Source organism: Carassius gibelio, chromosome A13 (genome assembly GCF_023724105.1).
Source record: "Carassius gibelio isolate Cgi1373 ecotype wild population from Czech Republic chromosome A13, carGib1.2-hapl.c, whole genome shotgun sequence".
NCBI classification, from domain to species: domain Eukaryota; kingdom Metazoa; phylum Chordata; class Actinopteri; order Cypriniformes; family Cyprinidae; genus Carassius; species Carassius gibelio.
Window position 1 is genome coordinate 3,036,292 of NC_068383.1, and position 13,025 is coordinate 3,049,316.

General features: G+C 34.5%; 1 protein-coding gene across 1 annotated transcript in view; it reads left to right on the forward strand.

The window, feature by feature from the left end:
- The window catches only part of itga9 (integrin, alpha 9), a 91,306-nt gene extending 79,362 nt beyond the window's left edge, over nt 1-11,944 (forward strand). The window contains exons 24-28 of the mRNA XM_052612465.1: nt 1,647-1,772; nt 2,230-2,349; nt 3,582-3,677; nt 6,882-7,001; nt 9,719-11,944. Of these exons, the coding sequence (XP_052468425.1) occupies nt 1,647-1,772; nt 2,230-2,349; nt 3,582-3,677; nt 6,882-7,001; nt 9,719-9,847 (591 nt within the window). The 3' untranslated portion in view covers nt 9,848-11,944. The remainder of the gene's footprint in view (nt 1-1,646; nt 1,773-2,229; nt 2,350-3,581; nt 3,678-6,881; nt 7,002-9,718) is intronic.
- The last annotated feature ends 1,081 nt before the right edge of the window (nt 11,945-13,025 follow it).

Sequence of the window (13,025 nt, forward strand, 5' to 3'; positions counted from 1 at the left end):
TTAAAGAATATATATATATATATATTAGTGCTGTCAATCGATTAAAAAAAATTAACTAATTAATCGCACAATTTTTTAAAATTAATCGCGATTAATCGCGATTAATCGCAATTAAAAGACTGAAACTTTTTGGATATGTAAATGTAAATAATTAATGTAAACTCAAGACAAAGAAACTATTTAAATTCAAAATATGATTGTTTATTGGAATTTTTGTTTAACTTGTAACAGATTTTCTCATGTAAACAACATACCTGCAATAAACCATCAATATCCTCCAAATTAACTGTTGGCTTGAAAGCCATATTTATTACAGAAATAAAAACACAGGCATGTAAGTACCATTTGAATTTCAAAACAATCAATGCCAATAAAAAACAAAAATGATTTCCATGTTGAATTCTAAGTGGACTGCAAAAAAATTCCAAAGTATAGTCATTGCCAGTGCTTTAAGTGGGCCAGTACGCACCTGTACTCAGTACCGCCACTTCCAAATATAGCTCTTGAGCGTACCGCCACCTCTCCGTGCGCCCAGAACGTGCTTGTAGCGTACCGGTACGCTCATTTGGACATCTGTTTTAATAGAGGTTTTAATCTTTTACCTGCACTGCCGATTTTCAGAGCGCCCTTCACAATGCGAGCTTCCTAATTCATCCCACCCAGAGCAGAAACTACATTACCCATTCACCCTTAAGTTATACAAGTGAATAGCGCGTGTGTCGCTTTTCCCACTGTTAAGTGTCAACAACTCAACGTGGCCGGAGAAGGTGTGTGAAACTCGTTGTGAGTTATACTAAAGCAAAATCTTGAGTATTTATTGTCTGATAAACATTAAAAACTGTCTGTGGAGGTTGAGTCGTCCTGCAGCCCCCGCTGGCTGCTCATTGGCTGCAGCATCTTTTTTCTAAGTTCTAAAAAAATACCGTAGACGGCAAGGCACAAATTTAGATATTCATTTATCTAATTAATCTATAGCCTATGCACAAAGACAATATGATCTTTTTGTCCCCTTTTTGTTTTAAAGCTTGATGAAGAGAGAGAGCGCAAGTTGCTGCAGCTGCGAGGAGGACAGTGATGCACGCGCACAGGAGTGATTGACAGTTCGCGGCACTGTGTACAAAAAATACTCCGCTACACAATTATTTCATTATTTCGTTTAAGCTTATTAACGTCAGCGTTACAGAAAGGTCTGATTTACGCACTGTTACAGTCATTGTTTTTTTTTTTTTAAACAATGACATTTGAGTTCATGATTTTAATGTTGCTGTTTCTTGTGGCAGACTGAAGAGTAATCCGGCAGAGTTTGAAACTTTCCGTCTAAAAGTCCTTCCTTGGTCTTATCCATATTTCTTTGCACGTTGAACACACATAGGCCACAACTGGAAATAAAAAAAAACTGCAACCGCGTTAATTGCGTTATTTTTTTTTAACGCGTTAAATATTTCAAATTAATCGAATGCGTTAACGCGCTAATTTTGACAGCACTAATATATATATATATATATATGTATAAAAACTATATAGACATGCAAAAAAAATGTTTAAAACTTTAACTGAAATTACAATGAAAACAGAGAATATATAATAATTTTGCTGTGAGGGAACTGTGAGATTTGCTAATTTTCGTACTTTCTGTTTGTCTGCAGGTATCAGACGGTCGAGGGAACTGCACGTGGCAAAGAAACCCCAAACCCTGCACAGTCCCTCAGGACAAGGAGAGCATCTTCCACACCATTTTTGCTTTCTTCACCAAATCTGGCAGAAAAGTTCTGGTATGACAAAGGACTTTTTGTGCATATAGTTCAGAGAAGAAATGGCATCCAAATGCATTTGGCACTTGGAAATAAGCCATATTTGTGACCCTGGAGCACAAAAGCAGTCTTAAGTCACTGGGGTATATTTTTGGCATAGCCAAAAAAACCTTGTATGGGTTAAAATTATCAAATTTTCTTTTATGCCAAAAATCATTAGGATATTAAGTTAAATTTGTAAATTTCCTACCGTAAATATATCACAACTTAATTTTTGATTAGTAATATGCATTGCTAAGAAATTCATCTCCAGGGTCACATCTTTAATGCTTTTTGTAACAAATTTTTTGTCAGTGCATATACATTAGAGCAGTGGATCCCAGCATTTAATGCCCCATGAAGCACTCATGAAAACCCTAATTTCACATCAGTTTTTGTGCTGAACGGGTGAATCTTTGATGGTATCCTGTGTCAACAGGACTGTGACCGGCCTGGCAGAGCGTGTCTAACTATTTCCTGCAGTCTGAGCTCTCAGGCTAAAGAAGAAGCCACGAGTATAGATGTGCAAATGCTACTGAACACTGAAATACTACAGAGGGTGAGTTATTGCTTCAATTAATTAAAAAGTTAATGTAATGTCAATGCAAGTCAACAGAGTGTGTAATTAAGACTTGTAGAATTGAGGCAACAAGCATTAGTTATAGCTAAAACTAATTAGCTAACTTAATTACCAGCCCTATGCAAATTTTCAGCAGTAAATGTAAACTGGTAACCTTAAGATAGATAAAAAGTAGCTGGCTAAATGACAAGCTACTGACAAAAAGAAGCTGATGAAATACATTGAGACCAATTAAGCAGCAATGTATCTTATTATAAATAATTTATCAGGCACGAAACCCATGAAGATCTCATTTAGTGTGACGGATCAGTCATAATTCGACATATGAATTTACACTTAATGTAACTAATAAAACAAACAAACATAAAACAGCCTTATTTATATGACCTAAGCAAAAAGTGATAAACAACAATTTTAACAAGATATTTAGCAACAAATATTTTGTCATAAAATGCCACTCAATAGTAATGGAAACTCATGAGCAGTGTCTAATTTACATCCAATGCTGTTGTTGTTAGTTAAATATATTAAATAAAGCTATAAAATAAAGCTGAAATAAATAAAATATTAGATGATAAACCTAAACAAAATCTAAAAACTGAAATTGAAGCTATAACACTTACAAAATAGAAATGTTGCCCAAACTGAAATACATTAAAGTACAAAAATTTCTTAAATAAAAATAAACAATGACTATTTTTTAAGTTACAAAAGCACTTAAAAAATCACTAAAATTAAAACTAAAATACAATTATAGCATATTAATAAATACTATAATAGTATATAAATAATACTAAAATAACACTGTTTAATTTGTTTAAACGTGTCTGTCTCAGAGCTTTTTTATTATCAATTACATAGTATTAGAGTTTTTAATATTTATTTTTTCTGTTTTCATTTAAGTGTAAGTTCTAGTAATTTTGTTGTGTGTTTTTGTAAATTATTGTAGTTTTATAGTTTCCATTCATTGTTATTTAAGTTTTAGTACATTAAATTAATTAGCTAAAATAAAATGAGAAATGTTACCTTGGTAGCTAGCTATATTCTATACGGTATTTTATTTTATTTTAGTTAATGATTCATTTTATGTCAAGTAAATATATATATTATTATTATTTTATTTTTTTTTTTTTATGGTTTTAATTTCAGTTTTGGTTTAAATTTTAGTTTTAAGTATAATAACCCTGATCTGTCTCGGTGTGTGTTTGCAGGACAGCTCCTCTGTGATCCAGTTTGTGACACGAGGTCACGTCCTGCTGGACGACAGGGCCGTGGAGGTCTCGACCGGCCTTCCAGAGGACACTTCTGTAAGTCATCAAACGGATGAATAATCCAATCCAACAGTCAAGCAGTGTTTTCAAAAGACCTGGTACTTCTTAATGAAATTAAAATGTGACGGTAGCAGGTTTCTTTAAGTACGGTTGGTCGACCTGGTTCTTGATGCATACAGCGCTATGATTTCCGCGAAGCAGAAAACGCAGACAGAATCTCAAAATCCAGTCATGAAAATGTAATTTACTAATATGGACAGTCACGGAATTTGTCAAAGTTAGCATAAATTTATCAAATCAAATCTCCATATAGACCAGTAAATGTAAAGTGCAAAAAATCTGAATCCTGGATGTTCTGCACGTCTCTGTGTGAATGAATGAATGCTTTGTTTACTACAGAGACTGATGCACGTGACGCTTGCAGTAATTTCAGCATCTGCCATCTCAACGAGGACATAAATACATAAACAACATAAAAACATAAACCTTATCTGAGTCACTTCACAAGCATATTACTGTTTCATTTGAGTAAAACCAGTGTCAAAATAAAAGTAGCGCGTCAAAATAAAAGTTCATTTTTACATAAAGGCGTTGTGCTAGAAATATTACTATTATTTAGTAAAATGTTTGTGATACTGCTACTACTCTTGAAAAAAATTATAAACTTAATTTTTTAAAGATGTAAATCACACAATATGTCTTCCATGTTTTAATTTTAATAGCAAATCCCCTTTATTTACCAAAAAAATTAAATGTTTAAAATTGCATTAACTAAAAGACAAATTAAATTTGGGCGAAACTTGTTTACTGTTTTTCATAATTATATTACTTGTAGAAAAACGTAAAAAATAAAACCAATGCCATTCTTTATACTTATTTACAATACCATTTATTTTAATTAGCATATTTTTGTGTTTTGCTTTGGTACCGAAATTGGTACTCGAGAACCGTGGATTTTCACTGGTATCGGTATCGAATACCGAAACTTTGGTACCGTGACAACACTACAGTCAAGCATTAATGTCTTTGAAAGTAATCAGTTGCTGCTGAGATCTGGCTCAGGTTTGCAGTTCGTGTGCGTGCAGGGGGCTTTTTTTTTTACTCTACAGCTGTGCTCGAGAGCAGTCACCCCTAATACTGCAGACCTCGGCGTGCCGATTGATTGGAGGAATATGGGACTGTGTTTCGGTGTCTGGTGCCATGGCATCTGCTTTCAGCTGATTGGCCTTCTGACCCAATTTCAGCCTCCTATTTGTAGCATAAAGGCCAATTCCTAATAGGGCTGTTAAAAGTGTCTGTGCCCCCTTCTGCCCTCAGCACTTAGGAAATGCATTGGTCCCAAAGCAATCCTTTATTAAGTCACACACGACGCCCGCTGGGGCAAAGGGTGGACATGCAACTCTCATTTACAAATTGCATTGCCAGCGTATAAGAATAAATACTGCACAGTCTTGTAGCGTGTTTCAAATGTAACATTTCTGTCATGTTCACAGCCACCAGAACTAATTGGAAATGACAGCATTAAACCTTTATATACTGCTGCTGTATCATTAATTTAGTCAGCTGAACTCAACAAATGCTTGAGATATATTTAGTGCAATATTTATACCTTACACTTTAGTTTCCATTGTTTAGCAAGGATAAAAATAAGTCCGATCCATATAAAAGTGTCTATCCCGAAGGGTTTTATAGCTTAGGATTTGATTTGTTTAACTATCGACTTCACCTCAGATGTTCCTGAATGGCAATAAAAAAATATGCTGTACATAAATGAGGCTAATAGTTTTCATACAGTAAGAGAATATAACTCAGATCAATTGATATTAAAATAACTTGGTGAAAAATATTTAAAGTCATGATTAATTTTTTGAGTTGTCGTTTTTGTATATTGCATTGTTTTTATTTGTAACTCAAACTAAAACTATTATAAAATTCTATAAATTAAAAAAATAAATACAAATAAAATAAGTTTCGGTTTATGCACTAAAATATATAAAACTAAATTTTTTTAAAAAAAATTACATAGTTAAAAAAATTAAATACTAATGAAAATAAAAGTATTTAACAAAAATAAAAAAAATCTTATAATATAATACTAATAATACTGGTATTTTGGCTGTGTTAAGATCACTTCTAAACTTTGTCAAAAGTCTTATTTTTATCTCATTACTGTTGCAAAGTCACAACTGACATTGATATTCTGTTTTTCTGTTTGTGATTTTACTTGACTGGAGGCTGCAAATGGCAGGTTTTTTTATTTTATTTTATTTTATTTTATTATGTTGGCCCTCATATTCAAGGAGTGAAATTGTGGCCAGAAGCTGAAGCGAGATTTATCTGGTCCGGCATCTCGCTCCAGACTGGGATTTTCTGCTAGCATTTCATGCAACATTTACATCCAGATCCATTGAGGGAACTATTTGCTGTTTTTGTGGCAGTACATTATGGTTTCAGAGGTGAAATTCTTCCACATTTAAGGGTCAGCAAGCACATATGCCATATAACACATATCGTGCATAAAACTGTGTGTATGTACAGTATTAAAATAGAGAAAGTTCATTCAAAAATAGCCATTCTTTTAAACCAGACCAGGTTATTTTTTCTGAATAAATAAGCTTTCAATTGATGTATAGTTTGTTAGGAGGACAATATTTTGCCGAGATACAACTACTTGAAAATCTGGAAGTGCAATAAAATCTAAATATTGAGAAAATCACCTTTAAAGTTGTCCAAATTAATTTTTAGCAATGCATTTTTTTAATAAAAAGTTAAGCTTTTATATATATTTACCGTAGGAAATGTACAAAATATCTTCATGGAACATGATCTTTACTTAATATCCTAATGATTTTTGGCATTAAAGAAAAATCGATAATTGTGACCCATACAATGTTTTTTTTTTGGCTATTGCTACAAATATACCCCAGATATTTCAGACTGTTTTTGTGCTCCAGGGACACATGATATAATGCCGTCCAACTATTAACAAATAAACTCTTCCTGGCATTCTGCGATGATCTGGATTCACGAAAACCTTCACAGACGAGCGTTTGATTGATTTGTTGACTTTAAAAATGACGTCTCATTTCCTTTTGATTGAGTCAACGCCCAATATGTTGTAGACTCAGCACAGACATGAGACAATTCAGGAAATGACACGGTGATTCATATAGTCTGTAATGTCTGCTCTTTGTGAGGATCTCTAGTGTGTATGTTCAGTCTCTCTGTGTCGTCCTGCAGCTGGTGTTCGAGGCTCTTCACAGTCAGGAGCCCAGGGGTTACGTGGTGGGATGGATCATCGCCATCAGCCTCCTCGTGGGAATCCTCCTCTTCCTGCTGCTGGCCGTGCTGCTCTGGAAGGTAGCGCTTCAGACTCACACACGTTCCTCCATCAACATCCTTGTCCGTTCCTTGAGCAGCCTTCTGGATTTTGGGCTTGAACAACATTTGTATTAGCCTAGGAGTAAGTTAGGATTAGATTTAGGGTTGGCAAGAACGCAGCAACCGTTATAACACCAAAAATAATCATTATATTTAGAAGGTTTCGGTCACTATACAAAGAAAAAATAGGAGCCGTTCACATATTATAAAACAAGCAGAAGCATCTAGAAAGAATAATTTTTGAGTATGTTTTTAATATATATTTATGATAGAAGCGATGACAGAAACATACTACTGCTGTGTAATAAAATTTACTTTTCAAAGAAATAATAACAATATTATTGTTAATTTTAAAAGTGCATTTTATTATAAAATATTCATATATTTCTGCCATAATTTCCTCACTGTATAATATCAGTAAAGTAGTAGTAGTAGTAATAATAATTATTATTATTATTATAGCATTTTTGTTACTTTGAGAATAATTATTATTTTAAGGATTATCTCATAACCAAGATATTTTTAGATATCTTGTGTGCATGTGTGTGTATGTGTGCGCGCGTGTGTGTATATATATATATATATATATATATATATATATATATATATATATTGTATATATTTAAATATCAGTTGCGCAAAACACCATATTTGACCAAAAAAAAAAAAAAAAATGCAATGGTTTGTTGTAATTTTATTGATATATTTTCAGTTGCTAAATTTGTAAATGATTTCTTGGAAAAAAAATAAAAGTTTAATTAATTTATTTCAGATGATAAATTTGTTTTAAATCATAAATTACAGAATCCAGTAAAAATAAAACAGAATTAGGGGGAAATTAAGATGTAATTAAATGTAGCTGCTCTGTGGAGTGTAGGTTTTTACATTGATTCTTGAGGTCTAACATGCATGTGGAAAGCATTTCCTTCCACATTAATGACATATTTAAATTTGCTTAAACATCAGTATTATATGATATGGGAAAAAAGCTCTCCTCAGCACTCACTTCAGCATATAACTGAATCTGGTAAACTGTAATTACACAATTATCTGCTATATGACATCTAATTAATATTCATGATCAAGCACTTTTTTGTCTTTTCACGTGAGACCCAGTACGAATCACGAGACACCGAGACGGTTCCTGTTGAGGAGCAGTTCAGCTCTTGCAAAGTCGATGTGAGCGGAGAATGTGACCCGTCAGGTCATCGCAGAAGCACCTGCTCATGTGCAGCGTCCCGTTACAGTTAAATTAGCATCAGGCTGCTTTTAATACCCTCAGTCAAAAAAAGGCACAGTGAAGCGGATGTGTGTCAGTTTATAAAGATATTCCCTCAACTAGACTTTAAGAGGGTCACATGTCCCTCTTTCACACACTACTGTTGTTTTTCTTAGCCTGAGGGGTCAATAGAGAGTTTTAGAGCGATCGTAAAGTAACAAAACACAGCGCTGACTATAATTTACACGTACACATAAAAGTGCACTGAACAGATTTAAAGGCTTCTTTTTCTTTTCCACTCCATTACTTTCTAGAGGGAATACTAGAGCAAATCCTGGAATGTTGGTGTAGGGATACCCCCCCCCCCCCCCCAAATCTGCTAAAATAAACCTCCTCAACAAGAGCTGCACATGTCCAGCTACTCCAGCGTCAGGAAATGTCTGGAGAGAGCTGGGGTCTGAATCAATAAACCGCATTCAAACAAAGACAAACCTGTCGAGTCACAGGAAGAGGAACAGCTCATTTCCTGCGCTGACGCTCTTCTTTACAGTAGTGTCGCCCCATCCCACCCTCTCCATTGGCTCCAACTACACAAAGGGAGAAAATCACCCAAAAATGACATCATTTACTCACTGTGTCGCTCCGAATCTGTGTGACTCTCTCTCTCTCTTCTGCGAAACACTAAAACTCAAGAGCCAGTGTTTTCGCTACACTAAAAAGCACCATCTTAACTTAACATTTCATTTTTTTATGAAGTGGTATTATAACTCCTGGCATCAGATATACCTAATATCTTTAGTAATGTAAATTTAGATATATTTGGATACCTATATGATACGATAAAGCATTTCTAATGCAGTTTGAATGTCAATCATCATGAAACCTTGTGATGGGTCAAGGCACCAAAAACGCACTGCATTTCTTATAGACTGATTTTAATGTGATTGACTTGATGTTTTCATACCTATACATCTAAGAGCAGGTAAATAAATCAGTAAAATTATTGCAACTTAAAGTAAATGTTTTCTATCTTAATGTATTTTAAAATGTATTTTATTTCTGTAATGCAAAGCTGAATTTTTAGCATTATTTCTCCAGTCTTCAGTGTCACATGATCTTCAGAAATCAGAATAATATGCTGGTTTGCTTTTAACAATGTTGAAAACATTTGTGCTGCTTCAAAATTTTGTGGAAACTCACTTTTTTTCAGGATTATTGCATGAATAGAAAGTTTAAAATAATCTTATATCTTTATAAATGTCTTTACTGTCACCTTTGATCAGTTTAATGCATTCATTACAAAATATAGAAATTAAATTCTTAAATATATATATATTTCTGACCCCAAAGCTTTTGAGCGGTAATGTATTTTGTAGCAGTAAGGTAACACGTGATTGGGAAAGGGAGTGTAATATTGTCAGTGAGCGTCTCTACATCTGTCCACTGCCAACAAAGCAATTATTTTTGTGTTTTGCAGATGGGATTCTTCAGGAGGCATTACAGAGAGATCATAGAGGCCGAAAAGAACAGGAAGGACAGCGATGAAAGCTGGGATTGGGTCCAGAAGAGCCAGGAGAGCTTGGACTCGGTTCAGAAAATCCAATAAGCTGCTACCTTCACCACAGCTCTTTCCTAAAACCCAGAGCCTCCAGCCTTCCATATGTGGAAGAACAGAATATTCTCCAGATTTTTCGGAGGTTTGACACTTTTTTTTGTAGTTGATGGTGATCTAGCTGATGTTCGACCGTGTGGCCCGCCAGAAGAGACTCGCAGTGGAATCCCATTGATCCCAATGGGACAGGCCTCCTGCCAGTGGGTCTAAAGAGACGGAAAGAGAGACTTCCTGGAACGAATGTGGATATCGTGTCAATACTAGCAGACAATTACAACCCTCAGGGCGCTGTTAAAAAGCAAAAATCTATTTTTTATAAAATGTATTCCATACTGTATAGAAGAGAGCTTCAAGAGTTGTTTTTAAAGCACTGATGACTGACACACGCCGAAGAGTTGATGTTATTCCTTCACATCAGTTTTCAGATGAACCTTGAAGATGGATTGTACCTCTTTATCCCCTCAAGATTTTAACTTACAAGGAATCGAAGCAAAAGTTTGTGTCTTTCATTCAGACAACTCATGAATTATTAAATGTTGCATGAACAAATGAGAATGACAAGAGATGCAAAGTTGTTAAAGGAATAGTGAAAATTAGCTGAAAACGTACTCACCCTGAGGCCATCCAAGATGTAGATGAATTTGTTTCTTCATCAGATTTGGAGAAATTTAGCATTGCATCACTTACACACCAATGGATGCTCTGCAGTGAATGGGTGCCGTCAGAATGAGAGACCAAACAGCTGATAAAAACATCACAATAATCCACACCACTCCATTAAAAGTTAAAATGGCTTGATGCAATTTGGCGTGGTTTGGATTATTGTGATTTTTTTTTGTTTGGACTCTTATTCTGACGGCACCCATTCACTACAGAGCAAAGTGATGCAATGCTACATTTCTCCAGATCTGTTCTGATTAAGAAACAAACTCATCAACGTCTTGGATGGCCTGAGGATGAGTATTTTCAGCCAATTTTCATTCGACTTCAGTTCAGCTTTACTTAAAACAGAAAGAGAGAACCTTATAAGTTCTCAGCTCAAACCTGTTTAGTTAAATATAAGTGAAATTCACAAGCTTAGAGTATTATTTGTACTGCACTGGATTTTAACTCCACTGAAAGAAAGATGCATGTTATTCAAAAGGAAAAGATTTTGTTTTTATAGTCTTTCACCAAATATATTAACTTTCTCTTGACTAAATCCTATTTCACACAGAAATGCTGAAATCATATGTTGACTTCTGGTTGTCTAAAATCTCAAAATAAAAGCTATTTTATGAAACATTATGTAAGGGACACATTCCAAGTAACGAAGTACAATTCTACTGTAAGTATAAAAACCCGTCTTACAGCATGTTGTTATTTTTTAACAGTATACATGACACCATACCCCACCTTTCCTGCTTTTTTAACAAATCCAATAAGTTTCATGAAGTTCAGACTGCACAGGCCCAGGTTTGCAGAACCTGAAGTGTGTAATGGCTTAAAAATAGGTGGGAATGTGCAGTACCTCATCACTGGGCACAAACTTTTGTCAACATTTTGGAGTTCACTCAAGAGCATAGCATGAGCTGTTTACAGTCAGATTTCACATCCATTCAGCCTTTAACTGCTCGAACAGAAACAGCATAGAACCTAAATGTTTAATCGAGTTTTCAGTATAGAGCATCTGGAAAAAATAATAACTTCATTCAATGAACTTGGTTGCTTGTTTTTTGCATTTTCCTCTCATTGTAGAAGCTTCATGTGAAAGAAACCATTTATTTGGGTATTAGATGATCTCTGGAAGATTCTCCAAAACAAATATAGGCCTATCTCTTATTATTTGATCACTGACAAAACCACATCTCCATTTCATTTCCGGCCCAACACCAGGTTCTTGCATAGGTGTGTTTGAGAGACACATACTTGACTTTGTACATGTGTAACCTAACTGTGAGTGTTGTTGCCATTATCACCTATTTTGAGGATTTTAGAATAAACTACTGTCACTGTTTTATAGATGTATTGAGAAATATGTTTGTTGTACAAGCTCGAGCTATGTATTTATCTACTGAAACTGCTTTTTTAAAATTAAAAAAATCACAAACAGATGTTTTCTTCACAGTTTTGTTCGGTGCCACCCAAAACAGTTCATTCAGTGGTGTTTCTTGTTGCACTGATGCCCTCTAGTGTAATGCCAGCTTACTGTTTAAACTACATTCTAGTCAATGTCTGCTATTCTGTGACAAAATTCATTGTACAACAATAGATAAGGTTATTTTGGATTTATATATTTATCACTCCCCTTTAAAACAATCAAAGTTTGTTCCTTTGCAGCCTGAAATGAAGACTGACAGTTTTGGTTTTATCCAGCTCTATTTTCCAAGTGAAAGATATAACACCAATATATCAGAAAAAAAGTTTTTTAAAAACAGAATCACTGTGTTGGAAAAAGGATCACCCCCTCAGTAATGTCAGTATTTTCTGTTTTTCTGTGATCTTTCAGTCACTGTCATGTCAGAAGGTAAACCTTTCTTCCCATTGACTACTTTCTGGCAGAGGGCAACACATTTTCAAGAATTTGACAGTATTTTGCCCCATGCATTTTTTTACTAACCTTAAAAGTGCTCCAGTTCCTGCTGCAGAGAAACATTTTTTTCAACATTTTTTTTTATTCATTACTTTTTTTTTTTTTTTTGACATGTGGGTGTTTTATCTTTCACTTGGATGTTGTAAGATGCAAGTAAATACAGCTGGATAAAACAAAAACTGTGTCCGTCTTCATTTCAGGCTACAAAGAAACAAAATACGATTATTTAAAGGGATAGATTCTAATGATTATTTTCTATACGCACTGTGTGTATGTGTGTGTGTGTGTGTGTGTGTGTGTGTGTGTGTGTGTGTGTGTGTGTGTATATATATATATATATATATGAATTTGAAATGTATGTTCACAGTTTATATGGTAAATTACTTCCCATGGTAACCATGGGACATCTGAGAGCTAAACACACAGTGCTGTCCCATAGTTAATGCACTGCATTATTCATTAGCTGCTACTGTGACAGGCAGAACACTTGCATGGAGCTACTACACCACCAGGTAAGTGTTTATCTTAATATATCAATTAATAAAGAAGATCTTCACCTAGCTGCTTATATCAAACATTTTAATCTTACTCCATAAATGT